This window comes from Anomaloglossus baeobatrachus, chromosome 4 (genome assembly GCF_048569485.1).
Source record: "Anomaloglossus baeobatrachus isolate aAnoBae1 chromosome 4, aAnoBae1.hap1, whole genome shotgun sequence".
Lineage (NCBI taxonomy): Eukaryota > Metazoa > Chordata > Amphibia > Anura > Aromobatidae > Anomaloglossus > Anomaloglossus baeobatrachus.
In genome coordinates this window covers 52,966,691-52,983,936 of record NC_134356.1, presented here as the reverse complement: position 1 = coordinate 52,983,936, position 17,246 = coordinate 52,966,691, and the positions used below count along the sequence as shown (strand labels likewise).

Here is a 17,246-nt window from a genome sequence, read left to right as displayed (position 1 = left end):
TTTTTTTTTTTTTAATGATTTTTTCACCTGAACTGTTTATAGCCTTTCGATTTGGACATTGTCACTTTTTTGAAACTCCAAACTTGGCAGACACTAGCACTATGTTTTTTTTCCCCCACCAGGTAATTTTCGAAACCTCTTAAAAAAAAATAAAAATTTCTCAAAAATAACCAAACAAAAAAAAAACAAAAACACAACAACAACCAAAACACACAAAAACCTCCCTGTATTAAAGGCAAAGTGGATTTCTTGAAGAATTAGATAGGAAATGTTTTTGGAGCAGGAAGATAATGAAGCACATCTGCTCCAGAAACCTCCCTTATCAACCAATGTCTGACCCTTTAACGAGAATTATTTTGCGCCAATGTGGTCTTTAAGGCTATGTGCGCAGATTGCCATTTTTTTGTGACCACAAAGATGCAGAGTTTGTGCGTTTTTGGCTGCTAAAAAGACGCTCAAAAACGCACCCGTGGTTAGAAAAAAAAAAAAAAAAAAAAAAAGCCATGCGTTTTTAGCCCGCATTACACCTAGTTTTTGTTGCTGCGTTTTTTTTCCAATGCATTGCAAGGGTGAAAAACGCTGGCAAAAACACAGAAAGAATTGACATGTTGCATCTTTGTGGTCACCATAAAAATGCACCTAAAACAAAACTGCACTGTGCGGACAGCAAAACTCAAGACTTTGCTGGGGAAGCAAAGTCATGCAGTTTTTAGACCAAAACCGCACCCGAAAAACGCACGTGCGCACATTGAGTATTTGGTGAGTTTATTACCTCAGTATTTGTGGCCAAAACCAAAAGTGGAACAATCAGAGGAAATGTAAGAGGCTACGTTCCCACGATCAACATTTGTTGCGTTTTTTTATGCTGCAGAATTTTTACACCTTTAAGACTATGTTTACACAGAGCTTTTTTGGTAAGTTTTTGCTGCAGATTTGCCTTGGTTTTATGCAAATCCATGCTAATAAAATGCTGCTTTTTACAGTCCCAACAAGGTCTATGAAATTTCAGAAAACACACACGCAGGGTTTTTTCCTGACTTGTCAAATACCTGCGGTTTTGGTCAGGTTTTTAAAGAATGAACATGTCAATTCTTTGATGCAGATTTACTGCGTTTTTTCATTGATGCAAGCCATTTTGTAAAAAGGAAAAAAAAAAACAAAAACGCAGCAAATCCGTACCAAATCTACAGCAAAAATGTCAGTAAAATAAAAAAAAAAACAAAAAACGCACGAAAAACGCAACAAAAATACAGATGACTTAAAGGAAATTTCCTGCCACAAGATCAGGTTTTGTTCAGGGAAAAAAAACAAAAAAAACCCTGAACATAGGTTACTTGCAGTTTTTTTTTTCTTTGTACAGTGTCATGCTTTAAATAAAGCTGGTTTATAACGTTTCCTGGTATTGACACCATTAGGCAAAAAAAAAAAAAACAACAAATGTGTGTTTTTATTAGCATAGATTTGCATAAAAACAGACCAAAAAAAAAAAAAAAACACCCTGTGTGAACATAGCCTAAGGCTATGTTTACACATGGTATTTTTTATGCAGCAATTTTCTCAGGAGTTTTATGCTAATTATAAACTATTTTCTCCAGTACCAGAAAAACCTATGAGTTTCCAGAAATCCCATGCACACAATTGCTCTTTTCCTGACTGTAAAGAAAAACTGTTGCATTTTTAAAAGAATGTCAGTGTTTTTTTCACCATTGAAAGCAATTATAATACAAAAAACCCACTTGCTGCATTTTTGCTGATTTTGTAGCATTGAAACTAACTTTATTTAAACATGTACTGTAGACAAGACAAGAAAAACGCAACAATAAAAAGTAGCAGCTTGCTAAGGCTCTGTTCACACACTGCTTTTGTTCTGCAGCAAAACCTGCTCTCTTGGCAGTAATAAAGCTGCTTTCAAAAAAGCAGGTTTTTCTGTTTTTTTTTTTTATTAGTTACCTTTTTAGTGTGCCATTTGTTTACAGTACATGTTTAAATAAAGTTAGTTGAATTCTCCAAAAAAATGTAGCAAAAAAGGCAGCAAAAAAACCTCATTGCTTTCAATGGTGAAAAAAAAAAAAAAGAATATATATCAACATGTGAACATAGGCTGCTTTCACACATTAGTTTTTGGCATAAGGCACAATCCGGCTTGTGCCTGATGCAACGGATCCGGAGCAGAATATGCAAAAACTGATGTGCCTGATCCTTTTTTTTGACGGTTCCAATATACCTGATCTGTCAAAAAACGGATCCGGCGCATCCGTTTTTGCATCCCTTTCGTCCGTTTTTTTGCTGGATCCGTTTTTTTTTCAATACATTGGAGCATGCTCAGTTTACAAAAACGGATCTGGCGGCCGCATCCGTTTTTTTACCGCATTACGCCGGATCCGGCGTCCATAGGCTTCCATTGTAAAACACGCCGTATCGTGCCGGACAAAACAAAAGGTTAGGCTACACATCAGTTTTTCTCCATCAGGTACAATCCAGAAAAAAAACGGGTAAAACGGATCCGGTATTGCATCCGTTTTATCCCCATAGATTTGCATTGTTACCGGATTGTACCTGATGGCTTTGCGTTGCATTCGTTTTTTTCCGGATGCGCAAAATTAGTTAAAGCGGCGGCCGGAGGCAACGTAGCTTGCAACGCTTTTTTGTCCGGCAAAAAAAACCGCATCGCGCTGCATCTGGCTGCTGCGGCGCATTTTTCAATGCATGCCTATGGACGCCGGACGCGGAAAAAAACGCATCCGGCCGCCGCATGCGTTTTTTTCCACTGCGCATGCTCAGTAGCGTGCCGCAACCGGAAAAAAATGGACGGGCCGCATGTAAAAACTTACGCAAAGGATGCGGTGTTTTCGCCGCATCCGTTGCATAGGTTTCACAGCCGGATTGAGCCGCACTGCTCAAACTGGATGTGTGAAAGTAGCCTTACAGATACATTCCCTCCGGCCGCCGCTTTAGGCAATAATGACGGATCCGGCAAAAGCCGGATGCAACGCAAGGCCATCAGGCACAATCTGACGCTAATACAAATCAATGGGGATAAAACGGATCCGGCGCCAGATCAGTTTTACCCGTTTTTTTCCGGATTGTGCCTGATGGGGAAAAAAAAAAAAAAATGTATGAAATTAGCCATAAACATGAAAAAACGGATCTGGCGTCTGTTCCTGCCGGATCCGTTTTTTCCCCCCATAGACTTTCATTAGTGCCGGGTGGCCTTGCGTTTCATCCGTTTCTTGCCGGATCCGGCAAAATCTACTTGTCCGGAAGAAACGTTGAAGTGAACGTTTTTGTGTCCAGCAAAAAAAAAAAAAAAAAAAAAAAAAAAAAAATTGGATTGCGCCGCATCCGGCGCCGTGTTTTATAATGGAAGCCTATGGACGCCGGATCCGGCGTAATGCGGCAAAAAACGGATCCGGACGCTGGATCCGTTTAACTGAGCATGCCCAGTATCACACTGGATCTGTCAATAAACTAAAGGAACAGATGTAAAATCATGATGATGTGTGAAAGCAGCCATAGCCTTACTGCCAAGAAAGCAGGTTTTGTTGCAGAAAACAAAATGCCGCAAAAACGCAATGTGTGCACACAGCCTTATGGACACCACTTCTGCATTTTTCACCCACTCCTGGTTTTGGCTTACAAATACTGAGGTAAAAAACTCACCAAATACTCACCGTGTGCACAGGGGCTTTTACTTTGTCATTAGGAACAATTCGGATACTACGGAGTGTTCTTACCATTTTACATAGGACTGCAGGAACCCTACACCTGTACCGTAGCTCTGTCTGTATGCGGCGCTGATGTGAATGGCTGACTTACCATGGCTGCAGGCTGGGCTCACACTGGCTGACAGCTCAGCTTTTCTGGAGGGGAAGCAGTGATGAAGCCCGGCCCTGCTTCCTGTCTCACCATAGGAGGAGCAGCCCTCTTTCTCTCCAGGCCTGCTGGGGAAGCCGCACATGGGACATGATGCTGCTGCCATCTTCTGGTGTGCATGGTCAAAGTGAGGACAACACAGTTCTCATCATGGGAGAACCCGGCACAAAGTATGTACCCCCCCCCCCCCCCCTGCTTGTCCCCCTTGTTACTAATAAAGTCCTGCTTGGGTGTCACAACCAGCTCCACAATGCAGATGTCTCCTCTCTTCCTGTTTTGTTGTGGCACACCTAACCCTGCTGCACCCTGCCAGCCTCCACGCCGGGCACAGGCGGTGACCTGCATGTACAGTAATATGTAACATAGGAGAACGGAGGGGTCAGACACAGGGACGTAGCTAAAGGGGGAGCAGAGGTCGCCGTCGCACCTGACCTTTGTGCCAGAGAGGACACAAAGGTGCCTATGCCACCCATAAAGAAACTAGTGTTGTAAATCGCGCATGGAAGATGTGGCGCCTATGTCAGAGTATGAACGCTACACATTCCACCTCTGGAATATATCATCAGACTATACATAGCTATAAGGGACACAAAAGTAGCCATGACACCTGGGTCTGGGTGCCTGGAGGGATCCTAAAGTCGCTCTGCTATAAAATAAATCACCAGTGTGTCCAGTTACTGAGGAGTGGTGATGAGCGAGCACTACCATGCACGAGTGATCAGTACTCGTACCTAGTGATGAGCGGGCACTACCATGCACAAGTGATCAGTACTCGTAACTAGTGATGAGCGAGCACTAACATTGTACGGTTCTCATTAATAATGATGAGTGAGCACCACCCGGTACTCGGTAATAGTGATGAGTGACCACTAGAGTTGAGCGAGCAGTTGACTGTTCGTACTCGCTATGCTGTTAGTGAGTACTGTCCGCTACTTGCATATTCGTTACAAGTAGCGGGCGCAATGTAAGTCAATGGGAAATACTCGCTAAGTAGTGAGTAACTTGAAAACCGTTCTTTTCGTGCGAATAGTACGGCTTTCGGGTTAATCGCTACTTAGCGAGTATTTCCCATTGACTTACATTGCGCCCACTACTCGTAACGAATATGCGAGTAGTGGACAGTACTCACTAACAGCATAGCGAGTACGAACAGTCAACTACTCGCTCAACTCTAGTGAGCACTACCATGCACAGTTCTCGTTACTAATCATGAGCAGGCACTACCATGCTCAGGTGCTCAGTACTTGTAACTAGTGATGAGTGGGCACTGCCATGCTCGGTGCTTGTACTAGTGATGCGTGAGCACTAGTGTTGAGCGAGTATGCTTGTCACTACTCGGTACTCGCACGAGTATCACTGTACTCGGGCTACTCGGCGGGTACCGAGTAATCTCGCGATACTCGTGCTGTACTCGTGGTCTTCATGTTGGCGCTCTTTTGAGAGCCAGCCCTCATGCAGGGATTGGCTGGCAGACCGCAATGCCACAGCCCTGTTACTTGTGGAATTGCAGTGATTGGCCGGCCCTCACAGAATGACCGTGCCTTTAGCCCGACACTTCCCCGCTCGGCTACGGCCCCTCCCGCACTCCACTCCGCGTGTATATATATATGCACGCTTACACACACACGCACGTTTTTTTTTTTAATTTACAGTTTTATGGTTTCTACATGCTGCCGGTGGTCACTTCACAAAAATACTCGGGTCTCCCATAGGATAACATTGGGCTCGGTGCTCGGGCCGAGTACACGAGTATCTTGGGATGCTCGGCCCAAGCCTCAAGCACCCGAGCTTTTTAGTACTCGCTCATCACTAGTGAGCACTACCATGCTCGTGTGCTCAGTACTCGGAACTAGTGATAAGTGAGCACTACCATGCTCGGTACTCCTAATTAGTAATGAGTGAGCGCTATTATGCTCGGGTCTCGTAACTAGTGATGAGCGAGCACTACCATGCTCAGGTGCTCGGTACTCGTAACTAGTGATGAGTGGGCACTGCCGCCATGCTCAGGTGCTCGGTACTCGTAACTAGTGATGAGCGAGCACTACCATGCTCGGGTGATTGTACTCATGAAGAGCAAGCAGATGCTCGGATGGGCATGACTCAAGCACCTGAGTATAATGGAAATCAATGGGAAGATCTGGAAAAATGTTTGAGTCTCCATTAACTTCCATTATGCTCTGGACTTGAGTCGCGCCTATCCGAGCTTCCAACTGTTCTTAATGAGTATTGATCACCCGAGCATGGTAGTGCTCACTCATCACTACTGAGGAGTATGTCCAAGTTCACAGGTGGTGGTGCGAATCAATTCTCAGTCCTCAGTAATCTGCGGCAGACGGACCGGAGCCCTACGTCCTGTCTTCTGTTGACTATCCAGCCTGGTGTGACGACACGTGTGTAACATGGCAATGATGACATAGCGCCAGGCTTGGAGTCGGGGATGGCGTCGGGTAGGAAGTGGTTCTCAGGGCTCCCGTATGATGTGGCTCCTGTAAATCAATCCAGACCATTACGAGTCCATATATTGCGCTATGGGATGGGACCACGACTTCAGTATCGGCCCCCTGTCTCCTGACCCAAACTTAACCTCATAAAGGGTCAGTAGAGGAATCACACTCCGCACTGGGCCTGTGTAACATGGATGTCTGAATTTAGCCTTGAGCCTCATGATATCACTATGGCAACAAAATATTAAAATGTATATAAGGTCAGAGTCACACTTGCACGTATCTCGTGTGAGTCTCACATCGCATGACCTGGCACGGCCGCACTCTCCTGACAGGAGTGGATCGCCTGCATGTATTTCTATGCAGCTGAGACGCTCATGTCCGGAGAGCATTAGGCCGAGTCGGGTGATGCGATGCGAGACTCGCACGAGATATGCGCAAGTGTGACTCCAGCCTAAAACATTTATACGTAAGGCCACGTTCACACGCCGAATGTTAGGTGAGCATTTTACCTGTAAGGCCATGTTCACACTGAATTTTTGGAGAGTTGTTTACCTTTGTATTTGTAGCCAAAACCAGGAGTGGGTGATAATAAAGAAGTGGTGACGAGTTACTATTTTATACTTTTCCTCTGATTGTCCCACTACTGGTTTTGTCTTACAAATACTGAGGTAAAAAAACTCACCAAATACTCGTGTGAACATGGCCTTACAGATACTGAGGTAAAATGCTCACCAAATACTCATGTGAACATGGCCTTACAGATACTGAGGTAAAATGCTCACCAAATACTCATGTGAACATGGCCTTACAGATACTGAGGTAAAATACTCACCAAATACTGTCTGCACAAAGCCTTAGGCATCCTTTTTCTATATGTTAAATTTTCACTTTTGCGCTTTCTTCCAAGAACCATAACTTTCTAATTTTCCCATCCATATAGCCGTAGGAGGGCTTTTTTTTTTGTGGGACACTTTGTAGTTTCGAAGGACACCATTCACTTTACTATATGTTGTACTGAAAAATGAGGAAAAAAATATTCCAAGCTCGATGAGATGAGGAGAAAAAATGCTTTTCCGCCATTGTTTTATTTTTACGGTGTTCAGGATGAGATGTGGTCTATATTGGTGCCAATTTGGGGTAAATATGACACTCTTAGCGCTTTGAATTGCATTTTTTGGAGGGAGGTGAGGTGAGGTTATCAAAAAATGACAATTGTAGGGTTCTGTTGTTTGTTTTGCTTTTACTGTGTTTACCCCATGCTTGGGATGCAAGTCTGCAGTAACTGTGTGCTTGTGAATCCTCACAGCGAGCACAGTGCACACTGTTAGGATTGAAAAGTGCACAGGTAGGCATGTGACTGCAAGAATGGGATTTATATAAAGGAGGTCACGAGCCGACTAGACATGAGCGGCCTTGCTCAATACAAGTGAATTCGGCAATGCCGGACACGTCTAGTCAGTGTGTGTCTGGAAGACCACACCTTCCCAGCGCAAGAGAAGTCTGACAGTGCGCACACTGCACGCTGTGAGGATTCACATGTCTGCAGTCCCATAGAGTAACTGCAGAATTGCACCCCAAACGTGGGAAACGGGGATAACTCAGGATTTTACGGACACGACAATACCAAATATGCGCTTCCTTTTTTTTTGGTGAAAGGGGGTGGGATTTGTATAGAGGAAGAGATACAATTTTTTTTTTTTTTTAAATTTTCACAAATTTTTATTTTTAGTCCCCTTTGGAGACGTGATTATATGATCGATTGCCCAAAATACTGCCGTATTACAGTGTATGGTCAAATTAATGATCTATTTACACACATGGTGGTGATGATCGCCAACTGTAGGCCCTCATCTGCCACGGTGTAGCACATCAGCACCCATTTTGGGAGGTGGTGGGGGAGATAGTCACATATCCCAGGATATATTTACTTAAATGCTGCTATCAGCGAGAAACAACCCATGATGCAATGTTTAAATCACCTGACCGCTGCAGCCAATCACAAGGGCTGCAGTAGTCATGAGAAAGAGGACCGGTACCTTCACTTCTAGTGCAGCATGCGCTGAATACACAAGGGTGACAGCAGGTGAGTATGGCAGATTTTGGTAGAATAGGCTTCATTGTAAAAAAAAAAAGGTTCCCCGTTTGCCTTCTACAGCCTTTGTAATGTTGGCAGCTAAACGGTTTAACTGAGAATCGGTCAGTGAGCTCATTCTCAGTGTAATGAGGCAAATGGAGTGCAAAGTTTGGACTTCTTTTTAAGTAGCAGATAGTAGACTACGCTGTTGTATTTGGCGTAAAAGATGGAAGAGTCCAAATAGAAGGCCAAACTGAGCCTAAGGTGCAACCATGCCTGATTGTACTTGCCGTATACAGTATATCGCTCAGGGTGCGGGTGTATGAGAGGATCAGGAGCTTAAATTGCCCCAAAAAGGGCAGGCGCCGAATGTGTTGTACGCCAGGCTCCTGCCTCTGATTACTGCAGCCAGGTCTGATCACAGGAGTCTAAAAATGTAGATGCCGCTGCCCATCTCTGACAGTTACATTTAAAGGGGTGATCTGGGAGGTTTTTTTTCTTACTATGTGCCTAAAAACTAGCAGGTAGTTGTTAACAGAAACAACAGAGAGGTCACTGACTGCTCCTGGCGGCGACTCAGCTGCTCCCCGCCAACAGGGCAGTTCTTTCTCTTCCGGGCAGCTCTGTTGATGGGATGTGACAGCCAGTGTCATGCTAATTGATGGCTGGCTACCTGCAATTAGGCAACAGGGAGTCAGCTGTTTAACAGGCAGGTAGTGTCAGGAGCCGACTGTGACTTCTCGGTACTGGGGCCGGGTATAACAGGCAGGTAGTGTTAGGAGCTGAGTGTGACTTCTCAGTACTGGCACCGGGTATAACAGGCAGGTAGTGTCAGGAGCCGTCTGTGACCTCTCGGTACTGGTGCTGGGTATAACAGGCAGGTAGTGTCAGGAGCCGACTGTGACCACTCGGTACTGGCGCCGGGTATAACAGGCAGGTAGGGTCAGGAGCCGACTGTGACCTCTCGGTACTGGGGCCGGGTATAACAGGCAGGTAGTGTCAGGAGCCGACTGTGACCACTCGGTACTGGCGCCGGGTATAACAGGCAGGTAGGGTCAGGAGCCGACTGTGACCTCTCGGTACTGGGGCCGGGTATAACAGGCAGGTAGGGTCAGGAGCCGTCTGTGACCTCTCGGTACTGGTGCTGGGTATAACAGGCAGGTAGGGTCAGGAGCCGTCTGTGACCTCTCGGTACTGGCACCGGGTATAACACGCAGGTAGGGTCAGGAGCCGTCTGTGACCTCTCGGTACTGGCACCGGGTATAACACGCAGGTAGAGTCAGGAGCCGACTGTGACCACTCGGTACTGGCGCCGGGTATAACAGGCAGGTAGTGTCAGGAGCCGACTGTGACCTCTCGGTACTGGGGCCGGGTATAACAGGCAGGTAGTGTTAGGAGCTGAGTGTGACTTCTCAGTACTGGCACCGGGTATAACAGGCAGGTAGTGTCAGGAGCCGTCTGTGACCTCTCGGTACTGGTGCTGGGTATAACAGGCAGGTAGTGTCAGGAGCCGACTGTGACCACTCGGTACTGGCGCCGGGTATAACAGGCAGGTAGTGTCAGGAGCCGACTGTGACCTCTCGGTACTGGGGCCGGGTATAACAGGCAGGTAGGGTCAGGAGCCGTCTGTGACCTCTCGGTACTGGCACCGGGTATAACACGCAGGTAGGGTCAGGAGCCGTCTGTGACCTCTCGGTACTGGCACCGGGTATAACACGCAGGTAGGGTCAGGAGCCGTCTGTGACCTCTCGGTATTGGCACCGGGTATAACACGCAGGTAGGGTCAGGAGCCGTCTGTGACCTCTCGGTACTGGTGCTGGGTATAACAGGCAGGTAGGGTCAGGAGCCGTCTGTGACCTCTCGGTACTGGCACCGGGTATAACACGCAGGTAGGGTCAGGAGCCGTCTGTGACCTCTCGGTACTGGCACCGGGTATAACACGCAGGTAGAGTCAGGAGCCGACTGTGACCACTCGGTACTGGCGCCGGGTATAACAGGCAGGTAGTGTCAGGAGCCGACTGTGACCTCTCGGTACTGGGGCCGGGTATAACAGGCAGGTAGTGTTAGGAGCTGAGTGTGACTTCTCAGTACTGGCACCGGGTATAACAGGCAGGTAGTGTCAGGAGCCGTCTGTGACCTCTCGGTACTGGTGCTGGGTATAACAGGCAGGTAGTGTCAGGAGCCGACTGTGACCACTCGGTACTGGCGCCGGGTATAACAGGCAGGTAGTGTCAGGAGCCGACTGTGACCTCTCGGTACTGGGGCCGGGTATAACAGGCAGGTAGGGTCAGGAGCCGTCTGTGACCTCTCGGTACTGGCACCGGGTATAACACGCAGGTAGGGTCAGGAGCCGTCTGTGACCTCTCGGTACTGGCACCGGGTATAACACGCAGGTAGGGTCAGGAGCCGTCTGTGACCTCTCGGTATTGGCACCGGGTATAACACGCAGGTAGGGTCAGGAGCCGTCTGTGACCTCTCGGTACTGGGGCTGGGTATAACAGGCAGGTAGGGTCAGGAGCCGTCTGTGACCTCTCGGTACTGGCACCGGGTATAACACGCAGGTAGGGTCAGGAGCCGTCTGTGACCTCTCGGTACTGGCACCGGGTATAACAGGCAGGTAGTGTCAGGAGCCACCTGGGACCTCTCGGTACTGGCACTGGGTATAACGGGCAGGTAGTGTCAGGAGCCACCTGGGACCTCTCGGTACTGGCGCTGGGTATAGCAGGCAGGTAGTTAGTGTCAGGAGCTGACTGTGACCTCTCGGTACTGGCGCCGGTTATAACAGGAGCTGACTGTGACCTCTTGGTACTGGCGCCGGGTATAACAAGCAGGTAGTGTCAGGAGCCACCTGTGACCTCTCGGTACTGGCGCCGGTTATAACAGGCAGGTAGTTAGTGTCAGGAGCTGACTGTGACCTCTCGGTACTGGCACCGGGTATAACAGGCAGGTAGTGTCAGGAGCCACCTGTGACCTCTCGGTACTGGCGCCGGGTATAACAGGCAGGTAGTTAGTGTCAGGAGCTGACTGTGACCTCTCGGTACTGGCACCGGGTATAACAGGCAGGTAGTGTCAGGAGCCACCTGTGACCTCTCGGTACTGGCACCGGGTATAACAGGCAGGTAGTGTCAGGAGCCACCTGTGACCTCTCGGTACTGGCGCCGGTTATAACAGGCAGGTAGTGTCAGGAGCCACCTGTGACCTCTCGGTACTGGCACCGGGTATAACAGGCAGGTAGTGTCAGGAGCCACCTGTGACCTCTCGGTACTGGCGCCGGGTATAACAAGCAGGTAATTGGCAACAAAAAAGAAAACCCCGAAGCACTGGACATCCCCTTATGTGACATGACCCAGCTGGGGGTCGTTCAGCCGCCAACGACAATAAAATATATTTTAGTCACCGCGTTTGTAAAAGTTTGATCTATGAAAGCTCCAAATACAAATGTTCATGGTCTCGGAAAACGGAGACGCAAATATTATTCCGTAAATTGTCCGTTTCTCACATATATCGCCCCCGGTGGAGGGATTAGGCACTGAGCTGTGTTTTACAACCTTTTATGTCTGTATATTATTAAGGAGGACACTATGCAAACAAAAAACTGCAGCAGGTGCTCACATGAGACGGCCCAACTGACGAATGCCCATGAATGGGACAGGTTCTCTTTAAGAACCTTTTTTTTTTTTTTTTCCTCTCTCCTGTCAATCATGTGCCTAAAACGCTCTCATTGGTCAGCCGTTCCTTTTTCCCGCCTCTCTTTATGGCGGTCCAGGGTTTCCCGCTCAATATCACAGGGGCCTCTATTTCGCCACAACCACACTAGTTCGGGGCAACTTACACCAATCACGGCCAAGCTCTTTGCTTTGTTGGCTCATGTCCCGCCCATTCTTATGTATCCTATGTTGCTATAGGCTGCCTGTTGTCATTCACGGAAACTAGTCTGGAATCTTATTTGCTAGCAAAGACGTCTGTCATATGATTACCCCCCCCACTAAATATGTGATGCCCAATCGGCTGTTAGAGTTGTAGAGTCGCTGGCAGTGATTGGGTAGACGGGAGCAGTAGGCTAGGTTGCGCACTCAGTATATGTAGCCGGCAGCTGAGCACGCCGTTGCTTGTGCCGACGCTGTGTTAGGTAAACCAAGGCTGTACCGGAGCGCACAGCCCGCCCCAAGCCGGACCTTCCGCAGGTGAGCCCGCGCCGGCCCCTCACGGTCCCCCCACACACCGGGGTGGTTGGTGGTTAGAGCCGGGCCGCATCTTCTTTCTCCTTGAGCGTCGCGGCCTACGCCATTCCTCCCGGCGCGCCTCGCAGTACGCACGCCATGAGCTCCGGAGGCCGCTTCCTCGTATCTCCGTGCTGCTCCGAATCCTCGCGGGCTTTTGTCCCGTGTCTGGTTATCTTTCGAGTCCTCCTCTAAGATGGCTGATAACAGAGAACAATGGATATGCAGGGAAAGGACCGCAGTGAAATCCTGTCCGCTCAGGAAGTGATTGCTCGCACTTACTGCTAATGGTTTCTCCCACCTCCCTATTTTATGGGCGAGTTTGGTACCGGCCCAACACTACTGTGGGAACTGGATTACCTGGAGTGACGCCGTTTATTGGCCCCAGCTCACACCTGAGCGTTTTTGGTCAGTTTTCTTCTCTGGTGTAGAATCAGAAAAGTGAGATTAGTGACACTGCGGCCCTGACCCTATGGGTCATCATGGGATCCAATTGATTTACCCAAATGATGCCCATTCATGGCTGCAATTGTTCTGAAGCTCTCTCCTATCACGAGTATGAGATCTTGTCTATCATGAGACCCTACCCCCCTAAGAATGGGGGGGGTCTCCGCAGAGCCCCCCAGCATATGACTTGCTCCATTCATCCTTAAGGGGGTGACCGCAGCCTTTGGTCATCTTCAGCGCTCCCATTATAGGGGTGCTACTGACAACCCCTTCACAATCTGTATGCCCCCCTTTTTAAAGTATACCCCCCGGTGCTGATCCAGCGGGGTCGGCAGTGTCTCCTGGAATCGCATCAGTGTTATGTCGCACAATCCAAAGGGAGACCATGCTGATACGGCTGGACCAGCATCGGAGGTATACTTTAAAAAGGGGGGCATACAGATTGTGAAGGGGTTGTCAGTAGCACCCCTATAATGGGAGCGCTGAAGATGACCAAAAGCTGCGGTTACCCCCGTAAGGATGAATGGAGCGAGTCATATGCTGGGGGGCTCTGCGGAGACTCCAACCATTTTTAGGTGGGTAGGGTCTCATGATAGACAAGATCTCCTTGGAGAACGTACAGATTGTGATGGGGTTTTGTGACTAGTGGACAGCCCCTCTAAGAATGCTTAGAGCGGATGATAGACCTCCACCTTGTCCGTCTGGGCTCTTCATTTTCAGGGTCGGTGGGAGATTCTCCCCCAGGAGTCTGGAAGTTCTTCCCTACTCTTTGAGGAGTAACCTCCAAACTACCAGGATATCTTGTTCCACATCCATAGTATTGGGGACAACTGACTGCCTGACAGTGAATATAAAGGCAATCTGGCCAGCATCCCACTGTTTAGGAGTCTCTGCAGGGCTCATTTCGCTGGCGGTCAGACCCCGTGATCAGTGAGTCTATGGATAGCGTCTGTTTTCTCCCAACATTAAGGTGAACCTGTCAGGTGCAATATGCACCCAGGACCACGAGCAGTTCTGGGTGCATATTTCTAATCCCTGCCTAACTGTCCCTGCATTTAGTAGCATAGATAAAGAGATCTTTAAAAAAAAAAGTATTTATAAAGATTGTATATTATATGCTAATGAGGCCAGGGACTAGTCGCAAGGGTGTTACTTCCCTTGGCTAGTCAGCCCGCCCCTGTGGGCGTACTAACACGCTAATGAATGCGCAGCGATGCTGCACATATTTCACTTTTGATGGCGGAGGGTGGATGCGCACTCCGCATGACACCAGCGTTCTCAGCACTTCTGATCATGCGCACTAAACTGATGCCGGGTGTAAGCTTCCTGGCATCATCGAGGTATAGTGCAGTGCGCACGACCGGAAATGCTGGTGACTCCAGATCATGCAGAGTGCGCATCCATCCTCCGCCATGAAGAGTGAGGTATGCGCTGCGTGCGCATTCATTAGCATGTTAGTACGCTCACAGGGGCGTGCTAACATGCTAAGGGGGCCGACAAGCCAAGGGAACTAACGCCCTTGCGACTAATCACTGGCCTCAGCATATAATAAACTGTCTTTTAGAAATGTTTTTTCTAAAGATCTCTTTATTTATGCTACTAGATGCAGGGATTAGCAATATGCACCCAGAACTGCTCATGGTTCTGGATACATATTGCACCTGACAGGTTCACTTTAAGGGCTTTTCCATGATGGACACAATCGCCTAATATCTAACGGTTAATCCTTATAGCAGCGCTCTGACTCCGAACATTCAAAGATGGCGCATGTAGATGAGCCAATAACTGTATCTTGTACCTGATTATCCTCCCGTCTAATCAGGGGACACAATGTAACTGAAAAAGACAATGACCGCATATCCAGGTATTACACATTCATCTGAACCTGTCAGGTCTCCTAGGCTTTCCAGCCCAGCAGCATTGATGCCTGTATACCCATATTCCCTCCCTAAGCAGCCCTGTATAGCGCTATTCACTAACATGAATGGTTTTAAATAAAAATGAAAAAAAACAAACTTTATTAACCTTTTTGTCCCTATGCTAATTAGGCCTGTGACTAGTCACACGGGCGTTATTTTCATAGATTAGTCAGCCCTCTTTCCATATTACATCCCTGTGGGTATGATAACATGATTTCCATGAGCCAGTGTCACCGCCAGCTCCAGGAGAAGTCATGCATGTGCACAGCTCACTTCAATAGCGTCTGAATAGGCTTAAGTAGGCGCACAACACATGACCAGAAATCAAAAGATGGCTGCCATACATCTCTTCTGTGCTTCCGGTCATGCGCACTGCACCTAATGAAGCCGGGAAGCATAGACCCTGCTTCCAACACTGCCAAAATGAGCTGTGCGCATGTGAGATTTCCTGCAGCTGGCGGTGACACTGGCTCGTGGAAATCATATCACACTCAGAGGCGTAATAACACAGAAAGAAGGCTGACTAGTCAAGACCCTAATTAGTATAGGGAAAGCGGGGTTTATAAGTTTAACATTCATATTGGTGAATAGTGTTATACAGGGCTGGATAGGCATGGAATTTGGACAGGTGTGAATTGGGTTGGAGGACATAAGGACCTGACAGGTTACTGTTAAAGGGAATCTGTCACTTTTTTTTTTTTGTTAATATGGGCATACAGGTTACATAGAGGTAAAATTAGCCTTACCTGTATGCCTCCTGGATGAGGGGTCGTTTTGGAAAAATCCTCCTTTTATATCGTCTCTCTTCCAGGCTATGGGGCGTGTGTTGTCCGGAAGATAAGCCTGCCACAGATCTTTACACAGGATTTTTCCTCCCTCTCTCTTCCCTTGGGTCCCTGTGAAGTGCGCAGCCGAAAATCCTGCGCGTTCTGTCTGCCATCACTTCCCTGCACTGTGAAGTCGCAGCGACTCCCCGGCGCCTGCGCACATCAAAAGTGAACACTGCCCACAGAAGGGCACAATCTTCAATTTTGATATGTGCAGGAGCAGAGGAGACACTGCGACTTCACATTGCGGGGGAGAGATGGCAAAAAGAATGTGGAGGATTTTCGGCCGCGCACCTGACGTCATAGGCATACTAAAGGGGAGGAATCCTAATGAATACCGGAGGCAGGCTTACCTTCCGGGCAGCGCTGCCCCATAGCCTGAAAGATGAAAGGTGTTTTTTTTTCCCCAAAGTGGCCCATCAGCCAGGAGGCATACCGGTATAGCTAATTTTACCTTTTAAGGGTATGTGTGCACGCTACCGAATTTTTCTGCACCAAAAAGAGCACCTTGTGGCCAAAAAACGCATGTGTTTTGTGCATTTAATTTATTGTAAATTCAATGGCTAGGAGGATGGAAGAACGCACTAACGATTGTCATGCTGCTTCTTTTTTCTCCACCAAAAACTGCAAGGAAAAACTGAACGTGCGTACAGATTTTTTTTTTTTTTTTTTTTTTTTATTCTTCCCATAGACTTTGCCAGGATTAGGATAGACATGCAGATTTGGGCGACAAACTACACCATGTGCACAGAGCTTTATGCCGCTCGTATGCCCATACTAATAACTAAAAGAGAGAAAAAGGATGGCAGATTCCCTTTTAATTTGTACGAGTTGTTAATATTTATAGGCCAGATACAGATCTCCCGAAGTATGTACATCCAGAGCTTAGTTACCAGAGTGAGACATGTAGCTCAGGAGTGCAGACTCAGTCATTACATGTCTCACACTAGTAACGCCTCGTTTCATTTACAATAATCTCTGGTGGCAGATTGTCGGTATGATCTACGGGTGGTCCAGAGATCTTAACAGCTCTTATACATATTACAGGAACCTGTCACCAGATTTGGGGTCTATAAGCTGGGGCCACCACCAGTGGACTCTTATATACAGGATTCTAACATGCTGTATAGAAGAGCCCAGGCCGCTCTGTGTAGAACATAAAAAAACAATACCTAAACAGTCAGTGCGGTGGCGTTGGGTCATATGGGCGTCTCCGGTGCCGGCGCCTCCTCTTTCGGCCATCTTTGTCCTCCTCCTTCTGAAGCCAGGGTGCATGACGCATCCTACATAATACACACTCGCTGGCCCCATGCAGGCGCACTACAATACTTTGATCTGCCCTGCTCAGGACCTCCATGCCGGCGAGTGTGGATGACGTAGGATGTGTTATGCACCCAGGCTTCAGAAGGAGGAGGACAAAGATGGCTGAAAGAGGAAGT

The 17,246-nt window shown here is 47.9% G+C and overlaps 2 protein-coding genes across 7 annotated transcripts in view; one reads left to right on the top strand and one right to left on the bottom strand.

Annotated features, from left to right (window-relative positions):
• ATOX1 (antioxidant 1 copper chaperone) overlaps positions 1 to 3,752 on the bottom strand; it is a 29,396-nt gene extending 25,644 nt beyond the window's left edge. Inside the window, exon 1 of the mRNA XM_075344330.1 lies at positions 3,672 to 3,752. Within this exon, the coding sequence (XP_075200445.1) occupies positions 3,672 to 3,737 (66 nt within the window). The 5' untranslated portion in view covers positions 3,738 to 3,752. The remainder of the gene's footprint in view (positions 1 to 3,671) is intronic.
• Positions 3,753 to 3,919: 167 nt separating this feature from the next.
• Positions 3,920 to 17,246, top strand: part of G3BP1 (G3BP stress granule assembly factor 1) — a 111,442-nt gene continuing 98,115 nt past the window's right edge. For 2 of the 6 annotated variants that reach the window (XM_075344328.1, XM_075344325.1), the window contains exon 1: positions 3,920 to 4,043. In XM_075344328.1, coding sequence (XP_075200443.1) covers positions 3,964 to 4,043 — 80 coding nt within the window. In that variant the 5' untranslated portion in view covers positions 3,920 to 3,963. Of the gene's footprint in view, positions 4,044 to 12,462; positions 12,579 to 17,246 lie in introns of those variants that run through there. The other 4 variants (XM_075344327.1, XM_075344324.1, XM_075344329.1 and 1 more) reach the window with 3 other exon arrangements.